The 21,258-nt window shown below is 47.3% G+C and overlaps 1 protein-coding gene across 2 annotated transcripts in view; it reads right to left on the bottom strand.

The window, feature by feature from the left end:
* LOC144784551 (protein nucleotidyltransferase YdiU-like) overlaps positions 1-21,258 on the bottom strand; it is a 319,919-nt gene that overhangs the window by 182,297 nt on the left and 116,364 nt on the right. For both annotated transcript variants that reach the window (XM_078663432.1, XM_078663433.1), the window contains exon 10: positions 7,829-7,901. In XM_078663432.1, coding sequence (XP_078519558.1) covers positions 7,829-7,901 — 73 coding nt within the window. The remainder of the gene's footprint in view (positions 1-7,828; positions 7,902-21,258) is intronic.

Below are 21,258 nucleotides of genomic sequence, written 5' to 3'. Positions count from 1 at the left end.
ACCTGCATTTCCGGGGTTTCTGTCCTTTATCCCAGCCCGAGGCCAGGGTTGGTCTTCACTCCATTCTAGGTAAATATTAAATGTTGGTATGTTAACGTATGTTTCCTTTTTCTATCCCCTTCCTTTGTTTTAATGCCAAAAATAAGTTCTATATCTGCTTTGCATATTATTGTTCTCATTATCATTCTCATAGTTGAAAGAATCTTGATCAATAGTGTATGGACTGTAACATTTGAGAAACTTACATAGATAAAAGGTTAAACTTTTCCCGAGTCTGTGGTTATTTGAAAGTAAAGAATAAATGAAATGTTATTATAACTATTATTCTAACATCCCTTGATCCCTTAGGTCCCTAGGTACTAGTGACAAGGATTGGTAAGTCTATGGTATAGGACCTAATAAGTAAAGTAAATACAATTTGATAGAGTGTAGAGTTAACCTGCTCAAGAGTAAATGATTAATGTGTTTATGGGCCCAGGTGAGTATTTTCGGTAAAAATAGTGTGTTCACCCCTCCACTCTATCAAGACAAATGAAAAGCAAACGCAAGCAATGGGTGGAGTTGGAATGCCACAAAATATTTACAATAGGTCGCTAAGTGCAAGCGCTGTCTTCGCTCGACTTAAAACAAGCATTTACAATGCAATGGTCTCGGCATTATTAAAGGTAGAGCTATTGGCATTGCTCATGACATTTTTTTAATTTTTGTTTTAAATCATAAATAAATGGCATTGTCATTTACATTGCCAATAGCTTAATCGTTAAAGAAATGGCATTGTCATTTACAATGCCAATCGCTTACTTGCTCGCAAATGCATGACCTATTGCATTTACACCCACACAGAGCCACACACACAAAGCCACCCACACACACATACAGAGCCACTCACACAGAGCCACAGACACACACACAGAGCCACACACACACACACAGTGACACACACACACACACACACTCACACAGAGAAACACACACACACAGAGAAACACACACACACACAGACACCCACACACACAGACACACACAGACACACACACACAGACACACACACACACACAGACACACAGCGATTCGGGGGCGTGTTTTTTGTTGAGTGACGGATGACGTCACAGATAGAAAGAACGCAAAAAACACGCCCCCGAATCGCAAAAAGACGGGGTTTAAAGGGAGTGACGCCCCTCTCCTCCAATGGCTGGCCAGCATTTACTAGGCCAGCCAATGGAGAAGAGGGGCGAGTTCCAACCCCCTCTAAGAAACATAAAATCTTCGGCTCCGCCCACTGCTACGCAGTGCGACGGTCCTCGACCTAAAAAGGGAAAAGCAAAGCTCCAATCCTCTTTGTCTGGTACTGTTCACGTGGGCACTGAAGGGTCACGTAAATCTTGTGCATAGCGTCATAGCAAAGCACTGATTGTAACATTTTTCACTAATGTGGATGGTGCAGGCTCCATTTGTCACGACGTTTAGCCGGTCTTCCATTTTTCAGGTTAGATAACATGTCAGCTATGTTTGTGTGCATGTTACAGGGTTCGTAGTGGATATTTTGTTTATTATTCACATAGGTATTTGTGCACCGTAGTCTTCCTGTTTCCACAGGTATCGTAATGAAATATCACATGCACAAAATTGAAAGGCAATATTAATTGAAAATTGAAGAATAGTTGTGTCCGGTCATTATGACTTTGAAGAGGTGAATGCATTAGTATATGATCCCTGCACATACAGTTCCTGTGGTGGCAACAAAAATAAAGATTGGAGAGATTCTCCATTTTGCATGATATTGCTATATACAGAGTTTAATATCTGGTTAAATATGTTCAATCAAAGGGGGAGGTGGACCACCAGATCTGGCTGGATTTCGGCATTTCGAAGAGCTTTGCATCTTCCTTCATCTATTCTAGTGGCTTTTGCGAATATTTTTCACAGTTGGGCCTTAGAAGCTTGAAGAGAGTTTGTTCTGTAAAGCACAGCTGCAACAGACGTTGTTTTAACAGTATAGAATCAAGTGGGAGGATATCTTGGACAGAGGATTGAGCATCTGGCATCAGGAGCCATGCATCTCAAATCGTCTTAAGGCTTGCAAGAGTAAAATTCTTCCTGTACTTTTTTCCTAGTCTTGCACCAGACAGTGGTCCATCTGAATCAGTGCAGCAAAGGGCTGAAACACAGATTTCAGCATGAATTAAAACACTATACAATATTAACAAGACACCATGCAGGTGTGGTTTTTAAATCGTACATCATAGCAAAACATTGTTTTAGAAAGTGCTCTTTCTATCAAGATAACTTGATTTTTTAATTCTGCACTTTTTCCCACAGCTGCAACGTAAACCTTTCTATGGTCTCCTAGCGGAGCCTAGATAGCGCTGATTTCAAGAAGCCTGTGCATGTATAATTGGAAAGTAAAGCTCTTGGGCCCACATTTTTGCATCTGGCTTGACAGCACAGCTTTTGGCAATACCCATTGTTAGCAATTCTTTTACATATACATGAAGTGGCATTTGCCTTTACCCCCAGAGAGTATTGCCCTCTCACCTCATGCTATTGACTGTTTTGGGGTATCATTCCGCCTCCTATGCACTGCTTACATTGCAGTGCTTGAGGGGTTATTTGATATCCCAAAAATATCATATACTAAATAATTTATCTCATAGATGCATTGTATGCAAAATACAGTAGTTTTTGCTGTGGTATTTTTCTTTGCTGCAGTGGGCTTTAAAGAAAAGAAATTGTAAGTACTCTACAGTATGTTCCAGACCCATTGGCTTAGCCGGTACTTGTTACTTTACTTCGGATCTACGGAATAGACATTGTAGAGCTTTTCTAGTAATTTCACGGTATGACCCCTGGATGAAAGAGTTTTGTTGGTCATTGTTTCCGTCTTTTTTGGTAGTCTTTTGTTTTGGTAGCATGATATTTACCAGGATAACGTGGAGTAGCCCTTCTGCGTCATCGCGTGTTCTTGGTGCGTTTTTCATTGGCTGCTAGCCTTACCATGCCAATGCATGTGCTATCTGCGTTCTTTTGCATCCTCACACTTGGGCCATCAGAGCTCGCGAGCCACTCTGTGCCAGGCCATTAATAGCGAATGCTGCTAAGAGCTGGGCTGGAGCTCGTCTGGCTGCGGCCACGCCTGCTTTGAAAGACCCTGTTTACAGGCTGCTTATCTTCCCCTTACAGCTGATTGAGACATGTCTGATCAGCAATCTCGGTCATTACATGAAATGGCGACAGCAGCCACCGTACATGCCTCGAACACCGTCTCTGGCGCTAAAAATACCCGTGTCTCTCACATAGCTGCGAACAAACTCACCAGAATTGTCTGCGCCACACAAGCATCCAGAGTATTTCCACATGCCCTCTCGGCCTGTCAGTGTTGTGCGTGCGTCTTTGTTGCTAAGTGTGCCCCCCAGTTTTAAAAACATTTTTAACACAATTTTCCCAAAGTTTGTTGTGCCTTCTGGCTGGTGACCGCTTCTCTCCTTTAATGAGCTTTCTATTTCCCCGCCCCCCCCGCCACTGCTCTAAACGAAAGTTGTGATTACACTGCTGTGGTTTCTTAATAGCTAATTATTGAAAACCGCGGTTAGCTCCATCATTCCTTGCGACAGTCATTTATTCAGGCAGTCCTTCAGGTTTTGTGGCAGAGGTCAGCCATGCACGGTGTCGCAGGTCAGTCTTGTCCTTGTAGCTCACAATTCACATTGACATGGGTGTTGTTTGGCTTCGTTCTTATGTATGTTTTTGACATGAACTGTTGTAGATAAGTCTTTTTTCCAATGTCATTTTGCTGCAGTCTTCTCACTAGCCCATTAAATCCCTAAAAATTATAACTGGCTATCACGAGTAAAGTTAGCTCTTCATGGCCACTCCATAACTGTACATGGTCTTTAAATAATCTTTTTATGTAAAATCTCTTTTGAGCCATGTTTATGAAGATACAGTCTTTGCCATATCTTACGCTTGTGGGAAAATCATTTCTCAGTACCTCTAGTATAGTCATTGCCTCTCTAGCATTGTAGCACTTTCTTAAGCCGTATTTATCAAGGCGCACACTTTAGTTCATAAGATTTTCATTTGCAGTATTTTCTTAGCTATTTCTTTTATGTATTCAAAAACGAAAATTGTTTTTTGTTAAAGTGGTGCATTAAAAATACCGCGCTCCTCATCAGGGAAAATATATCACACCTTGCGTCCAGCGGGGATAACTTACAGATTGTTTTCGTGCAGCATACTTGGTGTGAATTGAAACAAGGAGGGACGGGAGGCAGGCGCCGGGCGCCGCTGGCGGGCAGACATGGTGTCTCTCTAGGGCAAAGGTGCCTAGCGCAGGTAGAGGAAAAGATTTAAGAGAGACTAGGAGTGGGAGGCAGGGGGTGTTTTCGTGCAGCATACTTGGCGCGAATTGAAACAAGGAGGGACGGGAGGCAGGCGCCGGGCGCCGCTGGCGGGCAGACATGGTGCCTCTCTAGGGCAAAGGTGCCAAGCGCAGGTAGAGGAAAAGATTTAAGAGAGACTAGGAGTGGGAGGCGGGGGGAGAAGAAAAAGTGGGTGAGGAAAGATGCAGAGGAAAGAGTGGCCAGATAAGTGTTGGAAGACCAGCGAAGAAAATAAGAGACGGCAAGGAAGAATGGAGAAAGAGAATGAGTGTGAGGCCGAGAGGGCCCGGCGTCGAGCCCGAGCTCTCGGCACGACTGAACATTTCGTTAGAGGTTGCTGGGAGCTACAGAGCAGGAGAGAAACAAGAAAAAAATGGCGGCCGCAAAGCTCCGAAATTTTCTGAATCGGGGGCGTGTTTTTTGCTGAATGACGGATGACGTCACAGATAGAAAGAACGCAAAAAACACGCCCCCGAATCCGAAAAAGACGGGGCTTAAAGGGAGGGACACCCCTCTCCTCCAATGGCTGGCCAGCATTTACTAGGCCAGCCAATGGAGAAGAGGGGCGGGTTCAAGCCCTAAAACACATAAAATCTTCGGACTCCGCCCACTGCTACGCAGTGCGATGGTCCTCGACCTAAAAAAGTAACTACACAGAATAAGACTTAGGAAGAGATGTTTCGCTATGCAGACCTAATGCTATGCAATGGAATACGCACCCACCACTAGATGGCAGCCTAACAGCGATGAGTCCATTGATCGAAGACTGCCGTTCTCTGATCGTGGCAGGTTGGAAAATGGCGCCACGTTTAGGAAGAATGGTGGGAGATGAGCGGGAGGCTAACAGTTATAATGGAGTATTACCCCAGGCTATCAAAGCGGCGAGAAACTGAAAACCACGTTTCTCTGTGACTTATTTCAGAGTTTTATCGAATGAAAAATATTTGAAATGAATGTGTGCGGTGTCTACGATTAAAATGAGATTGACGATCAAAATTAAGTTTAGTGGCTTTAACTTTCCAGCGTATTGCTTACACACGGCCCCTGGGTGGATTGCAGGTCATAGCTCTAACCTGTCTAGTGGTTGGTTTCATACAGTTTCTCAAACCGGCTAGATACTCGACATGAAGTTTACATTCAATACATAGGGTGGGAGGAGTGAACCTCACTCCGTAGAAAGGGTAAGAAGCGATTATTTTCTAGGAACAATTCTCCTGAAGCTTTCCAAAACAGGGCATTATTGACAGCACACTCTACTCAGTTGTATTTGCATTTAAATAGCGGCTCGGGTTTTTGCTCTGTGGTGGCAGCTGAGGTGGGTCCGGAACTACCGTAAAAACATAGTCAATAATGTAAAGTATTTAAAATATATCTGTCATCAGAATAATCCCAAATGAAACCTGTGGCAGGTAAGGCCTTCCATCCCTTTGTATGAAAACTGAGAAGAACGAAAGACTGCATTGGGAGCCGCGTGTGAGTGAAAAGGTCTAAAAACTACTCGCATGATGCAATGCTGCCTCCTAGTGTATACCATGAGGTACATTTACTATCTCCTTCACAATCATTCGATATTTGTTTTGACTCGTCAATAACTTTCTAACGAGAGTTCAGATCATAAATCTGAACTCTCGTGAGTTTACAATCCTGACCCTTGTAGTTCGACAATTCAGTTTTGCAAAGACACTGTTTGGTGTGTTAATCAGCTCGAATGGCTTCTGGACACACGTTGTAAATCTATTGCCGAATAGTAAACAATGAATGCTGAATGCAGCATGGTCAGAACCACCAGGGAGGTGGTGAGGGGGACAAAGACCCAGAACTCAACAGTCAAACGCATGGGCCTGCCTAGAGCTCGTCGTAATAAAACAAGAAGTACTTCAATAGGACAGCAAAATGAAATACTGCACACAGTAATGCGTGTTCAGCTACAGGGTTGTACAACATATTGCAAGGCTATATAACCAATCTGTGTGGTTCCCACACGAACAAGTGTCCAACTCAGGGGCTTCAGCTCCCACCCACTACAACGTTCAACCTTAGTGGGTGGAGTTCCCACACTACTACCGTGACTTAGCAGTAAAGGAAAACTCTTGCGTTTGAAGCAGCATGGCTCTAATCAATACCTCTGTGTAGCATTTCAAATCCATCATGGCCGTCACTTGAAGCCACTTTAAGGCTTCTGGCTTCCAATACATTGTAATATTTCCTCAAACCCATAATGAGCTGAACCTCCTCATTCTTGGCTGCCAGATCTTCCCCAGTTAGATTATGTGCAATACCCACATGCAGGGCTCTGGCATAATCCAACCCGGGATTGACTAGTGTTGCAAGTCCATGGGACCTAACACCAGCCAGGGTCAAATGGACAATTTTCCTGCAGATGGAGTGATAAAAGAAGAAGTTCTTTACGACATTTTCAATTTGAGGATTCGCGTTGGTGTCCAGATGAATCTGCTGGCAGTAAAATATAATGGGTGAGGGGATTAAAGAGAGCTGCATTGGCTAGGAGATGGATTGTGCCAAACAGTGCCACCTACAGTTTTTGCTACATTTAATTGTAGCGAATTTTCCTGCAACCAGGGATCGATCCTTTGTAGGCAGCCTGTAAGGTTGTGGGACAGGTATTGTATTCCACTGAACTCCAGACATATATGTACGTCTACGGCAAAGAACTGGAAGCAAAAGCATCAATACAAGATGACAGCATACAGAGGGCACAGACCGACCGATATTAAAATGACAGGAGAGAAGGGGGGCCTCAGTGGAAGCACAGCCTAGCTTGAGTGAGCAGGCCTGAAAAGTTTCTTGGTCTCATCCTAGATGTTCTGCCGAGCTCAGAGCGATTGATTGAACCCAGGCCTAGGGCATTTTGTAATTGAAATGAAGGAGTGGAACGACGAGGAAAGTATGATGTCATGCCAGATGTGTACTTCTCGCAGCTGGGTCACTGGGTTGAATGCAAAATCCCTTAAAATGGCATCTTGAGGATACCGTGTGGCAGCCAAAATGAAACCCTTGGACTGTGGCTGAATACCAACGGAGTGAATGTCCAAGGCAAGACCCAGTTTCAAACACATGTCAAGTGGTGTTAGGATTATGGGAAATTCCAAGGGCGTAGTCGCACGAAGCCCCATGGCTAAGGGGAATTTTGGCGTACAGATTAGATCCTTAGGGCTATTTATAAAGGTCTGGCGAAACCCATAAAGAGTAATGGCCACCTGCCAGTTTTGTGGCTGAAAATTAGATGGAGTTTCTCCTACTAAGCCTGATAAAGTAGTGTGCCTTAGGGTGACCTACTTGATAATGACCCCCACTAAGAGACAGATTGTATTAGTTTTTGCTAAAGAGGGCTCTTGCTTCGTTCGTAATATTGGCAACATCAAATCATAATAACTATGAACAAAACTGATAATCCTAAACTGTAATACTTACAAAAATATATATCTTACCATGGGCAAACCCTACTGACATCCACAGTGCAATCAGATTTGCAGTCTCAGAAAGTACTCTTGAGAAGAACTCCTGAAATAAAATAAGTTGCAAGCTTACAATCAACCAACAGTACTATAGGAGGAGTCACAATTATTATTTAGATAACTATAAAAATGATCTAGAACTCCACTCCTGGCACAACGTGTTTATTATTGTCGTATTCTTCAACCTAAATAAAAAAAATAATATTTGACAAACCTAAGAGTCTCCGTTTTAGTCCATTGTGCCATATGATGACAGAAAAAAAGAGATGAGGTCGACTAGTCTTTAGTGTTTACATATGATCTGACTTATTCACAGGCTTGCCTCAGCACATCTTTGAACAAAAATAATTTTACACATGAAGTGCTTCTTAGTAGTATACAACACGGCGCCCCACTAGTCTTCAAACAAAGTGATTTACTTAACAAAAAACACGCTGAACGTTTAATGCTGTAATGCTGGGCATGAAAATAAGTTACTTACCTGTAACTGCAGATATCCAGCATTGGTATATTTCACAGTTTCACATGGTTGAATCATTCCCTGTCATCGAAGTGGGAGTCCCACGGTACCATAATCAAGCAGTATGGTAAAAGTATCATGGGCTATAATGGCCCTAGACCATCAGTTTAACAAACTGTTTATGTCCTTGTTAAAAATGGCCAAAGTTTAAACTATAACCAATCAGCTGTTAGTACCCCTTAGAACACTCCCAAGAGAGCCGATTCCCTCAGATTTTTTTAAGCACAATTGTGAGTAATGTCCTAGCCATAAGGGGAGCCTCTCTGGGGAGAAGGGTAGGTCGCATGTGAATCTATGAAATATACCAATACGGGATAACTGCAGTTACAGTTAAGTAACTCATTTTCTTATCCAGTACTGGAGTATCTTTCATAGATTCACATGCTTGAATCAGAGTAGCAAGCAGTATCATGATAAATGTAATTACCCTTAGAGAATGGTGGGTAACAATAATATGCAGAATCTTTTCCATTTTGACCTGTAGGCAACTGGGTAGATGCTGGCTCCAGGTGACATATCTGACCCCTGTTCATGGTCAGAAGAGATGGCGTTGAAGGGAGGTGACTGGGTTTGGACTCTAAGAGGAGGAAAAGCTCCAAAAACAAGTGCTTCCTGTGCCACGTGGGGTGATCAGCAGGAGACAACAGCATTCTGCCTACATCTTGGTGAGGACCTTGGGATCATTGGATGGTTATATCCCGAATCATCGCATCGAAAGGGCATTCCCCCGCAATCTTTGGAGAGGGAATCTGCTGGCATAAAACTGCATTTGGTATTGCTGTCCATAGCGAAGAGGTCCAGCGTTGCTTTCCCCCATCTCAAGAACACCTTGTCTAGCTGATGTTGGTCCAATTCCCACTCGTGGCAACTGTCCTTTGTCCTGCTGAGAGCATCTGCTAAAAGTATTGCGAAGTCCTAGAACGTGTTCAGCTCTTAGGGATAACCTGGGATCCATAAGCCAACGCCAAAGCTCTCAGGCTTTTTGGGAGAGTGCTAGAGATTTTGTTCCTCCTGGTTTGTTTATGTAATACATGCTAGTCGGGTTGTCTGTATGAACCAGCACCAAGGATAATGAAATCATTGGGAGGAAAGCCTCAGAGAGAGGAATATGGCTTTGAGCTCCAGGCTGTTGATGTACATTAGTTATTGAGGTGAGGACCATTTCCCTTTGATTGGAAGGTGCTGCAAATGGCCTTCCAAGCCCTTAATAGAGACATTTGTTGTGACAAAGAAATCTTGAATCACTGGCAGAATGGTGAGGCCTTCTGAAAGATGCGGTTTGAGACACCACCATTTCAACGCTTCCCTCATGCATGGGGTGATGCGGATGAATTCTTCGAAGGAACCCATTGCCTGCACCCACTGCAGTTGAAGCTCCTCTGGCAGCAGTCTTATTTTGGTGCAAGCCAGTGGAATTAAATCGATAGCTAAAGAAAGCATGCCTAGGAGTGATCTGAATATCCTCACAGAAACGTACTGTCTTCCTGCAATGTTTTGTGGTAAGTTTGCCAACTGTTCTTGTGTGTCTCGAGAGAGGAAAGCCTTGCTCTGGAGTTAATGTTAATGTTATCTACATTTGTAAAGCGTAGCTGCTACCTGACGGTGTCCTGGCGCTGAGGTGAAGTCCTACCCGTGGATTGCATAAGTGAATGTTGCTGGATAGTTGTTAAAGAGCCAGGTTTTTAGGGCCTTCCTGAAGGCCAACAGAATAGCCATGCTTCTTAGATGTGAAGTGAAGTGAAGTGAAGGAGTTTTGTAAAGCGCGGCTGCTGCCCGAGGGCGTCCAAGTGCTGAGTAGAGGTAACAGAGCGCTGAGGGAAGAGGGGAGAGATCCAGGTGGAGAGCTAATTTCTGAAGAGATATGTTTTTAGCTCTTTACGGAAGGACGAGAGGATAGAGTTGGACCTAAGTGAGAAGGGAAGTGAGTTCCATAATTTAGCAGCGTTGAGCGTGAAGGACCTGCCTCCTGCTCTGGACCTTTTGACTCTGGGAACTGCAGCAAGGAATGCGTTCTTTGAACGAAGTGACTTACCGGGACAGTAGGGAGTGAGAAGTATGTGGTTAATCTCAGGTCTGGCTCTATGGAAGGCTTGGTGCGATATGCACAGGGTCTTGAATTTTATTCTATCCCTGACCGGGAGCCAGTGGAGTGACCTGATCCCTGGCTTAGCTGATGCTCTGCGAGGGATCTGGAGCAGCGTGCGAGCTGCACAGTTCTGCGTGCGCTGAAGTTTCTGCAGCACGTACTCAGGGGCTCCCAAGTAAAGGGCATTGTTGAAATCGAGCCGGGACTGGATGAGGCCCTGAATAACAACCTGTTTAGCTTCCATGGGCAGAATAGGCAGGATTTTTCTCAGCATTCGGATGATCCCGAAGCAGGTTGCTGCTGTTTTAGTTGCCTGAGTATTAAAGGTGAGGGTTTTGTCCAGCCAGACTCCCAGACTTTTAATGTCCTCCTTCGGGGATGGAGGAGGGCCCAAACTGGGGGGCCATAGCTGGTCGATGGGGGTGAGAGTAGGGGGGCCGAGGAGCATTATCTCGGTCTTGTCGCCATTGAGTTTTAATGAGGATGCTGTCATCCATCTCCTGACATCCTCCATGCAAGCTGCTAGGTTGGTCTGGGGGAGCCCGCTTTTCTTCTGTGCCAGAGAGACCACCAGCTGAGTGTCGTCCGCATACGAGATCATCTTGATACCGTATTGTCGGACGACCTCAGCCAGCGGCCTCATGTACACATTGAACAGCGTGGGGCTTAGGGAGGAGCCTTGGGGTACCCCGCAGTTTAGAGGTCTGCTAGTGGAGCAGGAGTCGCCATCAAAGACCTGGAAGGTCCTTCCGCTCAGAAAGGAACCCAACCAGTCAAGAGCGTTTCCTGAGACCCCCAGATCGACTAGTCGAGACAGCAGGGTTTTGTGGCGCACCGTATCAAACTTAGATTAGATCAAGGAGGACCACTGCCACTGACCCCCCTGATCCAAGATCCTCCTGGATTCCTCCGTCACGGCCAGAAGAGCAGTTTCTGTGCCGTGTTTTGAACGGAATCCTGTTTGGGTGGAGTCCAATAGAAGATTCTCCTCGAGGAAGTTGGTGAGGTGGAGATTAATGTACTTCTCCAGAATTTTACTTGCCCAAGGCAACAGGGAGATTGGACGGTAGTTGTTGGGGTCCGTAGGGTTGAGGTTGGGTTTCTTAAGCAATGCTCTCACCATTGCCTGTTTCCAGGAGGGAGGAACCACTCCTGTTTGCATGGAGCTATTGAGTAGGTCCATGAGGGTGGGGAGAATGACTTGGTTAGCCATGTTCATCATCTGAGGGGGCACTGGGTCGAGGGGGGAGTCTGATTTTACTTGATGTGCAAGGGATTTGAGTGATTCCAGGTCTCGTGGTGGGAAATCATTCAGGGAAACTCGCGGAGGATGTTCTGTATCGCTTGGGGGTGGTGGTATGACAGTGATAGTCTCTGAGCTGGGGGCTGCGAAGGATAAGTATATTTTATTGATTTTTTGAAAGAAAAATTCAGCCAGCTCGTTGCATCGAGCTATAGGGTTGTCGGTTGGGGCCATGGGAGGGGAGATCTTAGAAAGACTTTTGACTACTTGGTATATTTCTCTTGGCTTAGATCGAGCTGCCATAATATTTTTCTTTATAGTAGTTAGTTTGAGCTAAGTTTATTTCGCGTTTGTATGCCCTAATGGCTTCCCTATAACTGTCTTTTCCGATGATAGCGTATCCTAGGCGCCACTTCCTTTCCAACTTTCTGCACTGTCGTTTTAGCTCCCTGAGCTTCTCCGAGTACCAGGGGGCAGTTTCTCGTGCTCTTTTTAGCCTGGTTTTCCTGGAAGGGAGGATAGTGTCAATGGAGTTCTCGATCCACTTGTTGAATGTCCTGCTGTCGGGTACAGGGCTCTTGGAAAGAGCGGGTTTGGAAATGGAAAGGAGGCTTGACCACTGCTCTAGCGGGAGTCTCGACCAGTTTCTCATCTTTGGTGAGATGAGGGGAGGGGGAGTGACTTTGCAGGTAGACCAGTTAAGGGGAATCAGAAAGTGATCAGTCCATGGGAGGTGGGTGATAGTGCCAACCGTGAGGTTGGGGCAATTGCTAAAGACTGGGTCGAGCAGGTGACCTTTGTTATGAGTGGGGGACCCTATTAATTGTTCTAATTGAATTGCGGCTAAGCTGGAAACTAGCTTGTTAGCGGTGCTGTCAGTACTGTTGTCGAAGTGAATATTAAAGTCTCCCAGCAACGTGAAGTTGGAGGAAGACATAGCAGATTTGGCCGCTAGCGAGGGTAGTGAGGAGTGGAAGTGATTCAGTGGGCCTGGGGGGCGGTATACAAGTGCCCCTGTTAGACTGCCGTTAGGGGTGAGTTTGAGGCAGAAAGACATGCTTTCGCAGTCTGGGATTGGATCAAGGGTACAATAGCATTGGTATATAGATTTATGGATAATGGCAAGCCCTCCTCCTTTTCCGCGTGAGCGGTCCCTGCGAGCAATTTGGTATCCCGGTGGCAGGGCTTGAATCACATCTGGGTCACAATCTGGGGTTAACCAAGTTTCGGTTAGGAAGATGGCGTCAGGAGACCGCTCATCTAAGAGCAGGAAGATTTCTGCGCTATGTCTTGGTAGAGACCTGCAATTCAGGAGCAGTAAGGTGTAGTTTTGCTGGGCCGACCTGAGCCGAGCGGTTCGAAGGTTAGTGTTGCAGTGTGGCCAGTAGGTGGGGAGGTTCAGAGGATGGTGTTGGTGAAGGCAACTCTCTTCCGTGGGGGGTTTAAATGTAAGAAGGGCAGCAGCGCTATATTGAGTCTTGAAAGGGAGGCCAAGGGGATTGGCCCCTGTCCCCGGCCGGACGCGGACGGGCGCAGACGGGCTTGCCTATGGCGCGCTTTTAGCGCGCTGGCGGCGTGCCCGCTGCGCGCGTCCGCTGCGCGTCCGGCCCTGGCACATTTTAAAGAGGGGGGAGAGGGGCGTGGCCTCTGGCCGGTGGGCGTGGCCTCGCTGCCCTCGCTGATGGCAGCAAAAAGATTGTTCAACCCCGCGGCAGCATTAACATCGGCTGCGCGGTGATGTCGGCGATTCTGAAGGAGGGGGGAGTGCTCAGGGCTGAGTGAAAACAACAGGTAAAGTGACAATTTTACAAGATAAAAGTTTTTAAAATGTGAGCTAATCTCCCGGCTTCCGCCTCAGGAGCTTCTGTCTGGCTAATGCGTGCTCTGGGACTCAGCGCATCTTAAGTAGCAGGCGGGGGGGGGGGGCCTCTGGCCGGTGGGCGTGGCCTCGCTGCCCTCGCTGATGGCGGCAAAAAGATTGTTCAACCCCGCGGCAGCGTTAACATCGGCAGCTAGGTGATGTCGGCGATTCTGAAGGAGGGGGAGTGCTCAGGGCTGAGTGAAAACAACAGGTAAAGTGACAATTTTACAAGATAAAAGTTTTTAAAATGTGAGCTAATCTCCTGGCTTCCGCCTCAGGAGCTTCTGTCTGGCTAATGCGTGCTCTGGGACTCAGCGCGTCTTAAGTAGCAGGCGGGGGCGTGGCCTCTGGCCGGTGGGCGTGGCCTCGCTGCCCTCGCTGATGGCGGCAAAAAGATTGTTCAACCCCGCGGCAGCGTTAACATCGGCTGCGCGGTGATGTCGGCGATTCTGAAGGAGGGGGGCGTGCTCAGGGCTGAGTGAAAACAACAGGTAAAGTGACAATTTTACAAGATAAAAGTTTTTAAAATGTGAGCTAATCTCCCGGCTTCCGCCTCAGGAGCTTCTGTCTGGCTAGATGTAGAGGAAGCGTGTTCCAGGCCTTGGCTGTATTGGTGGTGAAACTTCTACCCCCCCCCCATTTAACTTTTTTTATTCGTGGTGTTGCTACAATCTTGGCATCTGATGAACGGAGTGTTCTTTTTGGTATATACCAGCGGAGTTGTTGCCTTAGATATTCTGGCCCAGATACCTGCAGGGCCTTGAACACCATGCAAAGGGCCTTAAATTGGGTGCGCTTTTTGACTGGTAACCAATGGAGTTTTTTTTATAGATGGGGAGATAGATGCATACTTAGGGATACCTGTAAGGAGTCTAGCCACTGCATTCTGCAGCATCTGCAATTTATGCATGGAGCCCTCTTACAACTTGAGGTATAGACCATTGCAATATTCCAGCCTGGTCAATACCAGGGCCGAAACTACTATTTGTTGTGCGTCTTTAGGAAGTAGGGGCATTATTTTCCTACATGTTCTGAGAATGAGTGAGGTGGTTGATGTCACTGCATTAATCTGGTTAATCTGGAGTGTGCCCAGTTCGGCTACAAGGAATGTCATTGTTTGACAGGGAAAAACAGAAAACGTCTGTTGGTTTATGGTAAAGCCGAGCTTGTGAAAAAGTGCCAAGCAGGCTTCTGTAGCTTTGGTTGCTTGCAGACAGATTGGAGCTTTACGTAGCCAGTCATCCAAGTAAGGGAATACTTGATGATCTTGCTTTATTAGGATGGCTGCTACTGGGGCAATGCACTTGGTGAATATCCAAGGAGCATATTTCAGGCCGAAGGGAAGGACCTTGAATTGGTAATGGGTACCAGCTATGGTGAATCTGAGGTATCTTCGATGCTTGGGTTGGATGGGGATATGAAAATAGGCATCTTCCAGCTATAGAGATGTCATACAATCTCCACTGTTGAGGTGCTGTAGGATGATTGAGAGTGTAATCGTCCCGACGGTTTGCTTCCTGAGGAATTTGTTGAGTTTCCTGAGATATAAAATAGGTCTCCACTTTCCTGATTTCTTGCTTATAAGGAAAAAAACAGGAGTAGAATCCTTTTCCCCTTTGAGTCACATGAACCTTCTCTATCGCTCCCTTGGTAAGCATTATCCTGGCCTCTTGTTTTAATAAGTGAAGACGAGGGGAGTGTGCTCCCCTGGACGGAGTGTTTGGTGGTTGTTCTGTAAACTCCAGGGTATAGCCATAGTTAAATCCAAAACCCATCTGTCCATTGTGATCCTCTGCCAGTGATGAATGTGGTTGGAGATTTACGGACCAACGGGACGGGAGGGGGTAGAAGCTGGTACCTGAATGAAGTCACTGCTTGCGGCCTGTGTTGTGGACCTGGGATGGTGGTTTTCAGCGGGAACCCTGCCTGGAGAAACCAGCTGTGGATGGTTGGCGATATGCTGGCTGCTGGTAACCCTGTCTATAGTGTGACTGGTAGATCTGGTACTGCTGGGGGCATTAGTATGCACCTCTATAGCTCGAAAAGCCTGTCCACGTGCTCCCAGAAAGGGCAACTTTCGATACTGTAGAGTGCCGAGGGATTTGGCGGTATCAGTGTCCGTCTTAATGGCTAGCAAGGCGTCATAAATATGCTTTCCAAATAAAGTATCTCCATCATACGCCATGTCCAGGATCTTAGATTGTACTTTAGGTCTGAATAAGGTTGTCTTAAGCCATTCCTGGCGCCGTAAGATCACTGCACCAGCCAGTTGTCTAAAGCATTTGGTGGCTACACCATAGTGCAGTCAACCACCTCAGAGTCCGCGCACTCTCCATCCATCAGTATTTTCTTAGCTTCCGGTCCACTATCCTCTAGGATGAGGTCCAACATGGAACCCATATCAGACAACATCTGGCAGTCATAACAGTCAGATTTTGTGGTGGGAGATAGCATAGCATAGACAGATTGTTTGAGGTCTATGAAATTGAGCAGCAAATGCACAAGGTCCCTGAGGCAGATTGGGGGTCTAGTCTTTGGAGACATATCCCTAGTGTGGGGAGGGACAGGATGAGGTATCACCCCATGAAGGAGGCCCTGATCAGAAAGTTTGGTCTGACCCCAGAGAAATATAGAAAGACATTCAGGGATAGTCAGAAGATCTCCTAACACACCTGGGTGGATTGTATGGATTCTTTCTGCAAGGCAATGGAGGGTTGGGCGAAGTGCAGTAAGGTAAAAGATTATCAGGGGCTGTATAATGTGTTTGCAGTAGAGCATATGTTCAGTCTTTGCTTTCCATATATGCTCCAACACCTTACTGATAGAAAGCTCATTGATACCAGACAGCTTGATAAGGAGGTGGGTCGCTGAGTAAGCACCAAGGTCCACAGGAAGGTGGGTGGGAGATCACCACAAGGGTAGGTAGGGTCCCCAACAGAAGAAGGGTGTGGGAGAGCAAGGAGTTCTCTAAAAGGCCTCAAAATAGTTCTGAAGTTCAGGGTTCCCAGCCCCCTCTAAAAATAAATGGTTTTCTGTTAGAAAGCCTGCAGGGAAGGCTTCTGTGAAGTTCTACGAGTGCCAGCAGGACTGGCACTACAAAGGGGATGCCAAGTATCCCAATCAGGCACAGTCCCCCCACCTGTAGGCAGTTGCTGGGGATGGCTGGTGTAGCACTTGGGGAGGAGATGGCCCTACATAGTGATGGGGAGAGTGTAGAGTTAACCCTAGTGTCCTTGGGTGATGGAGAGATGGTACAGAAAACCCACATGCATGACAAAACTAGGAAGTGCAGTTGTGGGTATCCATCAATGGGCAGAGGGTGGAGGCTCTGAGAGACACAGGAACCAGCATGACTACCATCGGGTGTCGTCTGATGTCTTCAAAGCAGGTAGTCCCTAACATGTTGCACTAAGCTGTTGCTGCTGACAACTGTGACAGCCACTTACTACCCAGTGGCTCTGGTTCCCTTTGAGTGTGGGAAGAGGGCGGAGTCTCAGGTCTGCTGAAGGTAGCTGTTAGTCCATCCATGCCTGTGGAATGTCTGCTGGACAATGATCTGTAAAACACACAAGATGATGGACGGAATGTTGTACAATGGCAAAATATTCACCCCCATTCACAGATCTGGGTTTAATCCATCGTTATTTTGCTCACCAAGCCATCCAAGTTCAGACATGGCCATATGGAAATGAGTCTTGACCCTGTGCCTCATGGGAACAGTCCAGCCCGAACTGCCAAGCCATGTCTTTCCTGGACCGGAATCAAGCATGCTAAGACCGGTTTCTGGCTATCAGCCGTCTTCAGCCAGGATAGCTTGACTCCAGTGGCTTAGTGAGCACGGGACCCACGTCTGGGCATACCCTTCCCACATAGGGTGAACAGCAAAACACACAAAATGATGGACGGAATGTTGCACAATAGCAAAACATTCACCCCCAGTCACAGATCTGGGTTTAATCCATCGTTATTTTGCTCACCAAGCCATCCCAGTTCAGACATGGCCATATGGAAATCAGTCTTGACCCTGTGCCTCATGGGAACAGTCCAGCCCGAACTGCCAAGCCATGTCTTTCCTGGACCGGAATCAAGCATCCTAGGACAGGTTTCTGGCTATCAGCCGTCTTCAGTCAGGATAGCTTGACTCCAGTGGCTTAGTGAGCAGGGGACCCACTTCTGGGCATACCCTTCCCATATAGGGTGAACAGCAAAACTCCCAAGATGATGGACGGAATGTTGCGCAATGGCAAAACATTCACCCCGAGTCACAGATCTGGGTTTAATCCATCGTTATTTTGCGCACCAAGCCATCCCAGTTCAGACATGGCCATATGGAAATCAGTCTTGACACTGTGCTTCATGGGAACAGTCCAGCCCGAACTGCCAAGCCATGTCTTTCCTGGACCGGAATCAAGCATCCTAGGACTGGTTTCAGGCAATCAGACGTCTTCAGCCAGGATAGCTTGACTCCAGTGGCTTAGTGAGCACGGGACCCACATCTGGGCATACCCTTCCCACATTGGGTGAACAGCAAAACACACAAGATGATGGACGGAATGTTGCACAATGGCAAAACATTCACCCCCAGTCACAGATCTGGGTTTAATCCATCGTTATTTTGCTCACCAAGCCATCCCAGTTCAGACATGGCCATATGGAAATCAGTCTTGACCCTGTCCCTCATGGGAACAGTCCAGCCCGAACTGCCAAGCCAAGTCTTTCCTGGACCGGAATCAAGCATCCTAGGAACGGTTTCTGGCTATCAGCCGTCTTCAGCCAGGATAGCTTGACTCCAGTGGCTTAGTGAGCACGGGACCCACGTCTGGGCATACACTTCCCACATAGGGTGAACAGCAAAACACACAAGATGATGGACGAAATGTTGCACAATGGCAAAATCAATGATCTGTAGCACACCATCTTGAAGGAGGTGGAGCTCAGGTCACACTTGGAGATGATGGGGTTGCCTGAGTGGGTATGCCTGACCACACTGTCCATTGCAGCTCATGAGGGTGGTGAGAATGATCTAGAGCCTGGAACAAGGGTGCAGGGACCTTCCAAAAAGAGGAAGGGCAAGGGGCGTGGAAAACCCACTCCTAAAATTCCCATGATCCAGGAGGAGGCGGAATCTAAGGGGTACGCCCTGGTACCTACAGGGAAAGATGTGCCTTAACTGGGGAACCTGCCTGAGCTGACCAATTGGCAACAGGAAGGCAGTCTCTCCAAGGAAGAGTTCTGCAAGGAGCAGAAAGAGTAACCTTCTTTAAGGTCTTCAGCGGCAGGCTGAACCCCAGGCATCTGGTAATTCCTCTGGGCAGCACCTGATCTACTGGGAAAATGATCTCCTGTATAGTGAGCCTAAGACCCCTGAGCCCGGTGCAACACGTGTGTTGTTGGTACCCCAGCGCTGCAGAGCCTTCCTGCTGGGTCTGGCTCATGATGTGCCACTGGTAGGTCATTTGGGACAAAATAAGACCTTTGACAGGCTAGTCACCCACTTTTATTGGCCTCAAATGAGGACGGCCTCAGATGTGTTCTGTAGGTTATGTCCTATTTGCCAGCCGAGTGGCAAATCAAGTGGTAAGTGCAAGGACCCTATTGCAAACTTTCCCTGTCGTTAGCAACCCTTTTGAGCGGGTTGACATAGACATAGTGGGGCCTCTGCATCCCAAAACAGCCATGTGCAACAGATTGATTCTGGTCTTGGTGGACCATGCCTCCCGGTACCTGAAGCGATCTCTCTCAGGACAGTGACTGTGCCTGTGGTGGCCAGGGCACCGATGCGGATCTTTACCCATATGGGCCTCCCCAAGGAAGTGGTATCTGACTGTCCAATTACATGAAGGCCATGAGGAAGGAGTGTGGTGTGACCTATAAATTCACCACTCCTTACCACCCCCAAACCAATGGGTTGGTTGAAAGGTTTAACCTTACCTTCAAAGGCATGATTATGGGTCTAACCGAACCCATGAGCCGTAAGTGGGATGTCCTTCTGTCATGCCTTTTATTGGCCTACAGTGAGGTCCTACAGAAGAGGGTTGCTTCAGTCCAATTGAACTTTTTTATGGACACCCTCTGAGAGGGCCTCTCAGTTTGGTAATGGAAGGCTTGGAGCAATCACCCAAGAAGCAGCGCCAGGATGTAGTGAACTACATGCTGGTGTTTCGCAACCTGAAGGTCCACTTTCGGAAGCTTGCACAGGAGAACCTGGAAGACAGCCAGGAGGACATAAAGTGCTGGTATGACTAGAATACCACTCTTAAGTTTCATCCTGGCTAAAAAGTGTGGGTGATGGAGCCTGTGAAGCCTTGTGCTCTACAGGACAGCGGGTCTCTGCCCTACAAGGTAAAGGAGTGTAAGAGTGATATCACCTCCCTGGTGGACCGCCAAACTCCTAGGAAACCTTTTAGGGTCCTCCATGTGAACCGCCTCAAGCCCCACATTGAGAGGTCTGATATAACCATGCTCTTGGTTACTGATGATGGGGTGGAAAGGGAGAGTGCACCTCTCCACAACCACCTATCTTCCATGGAGCAGGATCGGTCAATAGCTCCCCTACACTGACCCAAGATCAACAGAGAGACTGCTGCCAGTTACTGGGGCAGTTTGCCTCTTTGTTCTCCCTTACCTCATGATCCACTACAAGGTGTACACATGATATTGATACAGGTGGCAGCACACCTATAAAGAATAAACATTACAGGTTGCCTGGTAAGATGAGGGCTAGCATCAAGAAGAAGGCCTCCAAGATGCTGGTGTTACCGGTTATTGAGCCCTCAAACAGCCCATGGTCCAGCCCAGTGGTGTTGGTTCCTAAGGCTGCCCCCACCAGTTGTCTACTGGGGGTGTGGCTCAATGCAGCCACCAGGATTGATGCACACCCCATCCCCAGAGCTGATGAGCTCATTGATCGGCTTAGAGCTACCAAGTTCCTTAGCACGTCTGACTTAACGTCTGGGTACTAGCAGATTGCCTTGACTGAGAGGGCTAAAGAGAGGGCTACATTCTCAACTCCAGAAGCACCCCTGCCACCTTGCAGAGGCTGGTCAAGCAAGTCCTGGCTGGCCTGGAGAACTTCAGTGCTGCCTACTTAGATGACATTGCAGGCTTCAGCTACAATTTGGGGGGAACTCTTGAACCACCTCCAGAAAGTGCTTCAGGCTCTGCAGAGCGCAGGCCTGACTATCAAGGCCAATAAGTGCAAGAAAGGGCATGATTCTGTGGTCTACTTGGGACACAAAGTAGGGGGTGGCAAGGTTCAGCCCTTTCAGCTAAAAAATGGCATCATTCTGGCTTGGGAGACCACCGAGACCCAGACAGAAGTGACGCCCTTTTTAGGCCTCACTGGTTACTACAGAAGATTAATCAATGGGTATGGCACCATTGTTGCCCCCTTTACAGAGCTGACTTCCAAGAAGCAGCCACATCGGGTGATCTAGACAGAGGCGTGCCAGATAGCTTTTAATGCCCTGAAAGAGGGCATGTGCACGGCACCCGTGCTCAAGGCCCCCGATTTCTCCAAGGAATTTGTTGGTCAGACGGACGCCTCAGAGCATGGCATAGGGGTCGTGTTGTCACAGCTAAGTGAAGAGGGCCTGGATCAACCTGTAGCTTTCATCAGTAGGAGGGTACTTTACAGGGATCAGAGATGGAGTGCGATTGAAAGGGAAGCCTTTGCTGTGGTCTGTGTGCTGAA

Source organism: Lissotriton helveticus, chromosome 10 (genome assembly GCF_964261635.1).
Source record: "Lissotriton helveticus chromosome 10, aLisHel1.1, whole genome shotgun sequence".
Lineage (NCBI taxonomy): Eukaryota > Metazoa > Chordata > Amphibia > Caudata > Salamandridae > Lissotriton > Lissotriton helveticus.
Note: the sequence above shows the minus strand (reverse complement) of the source record. Positions and strands in the feature narration are given on the sequence as shown.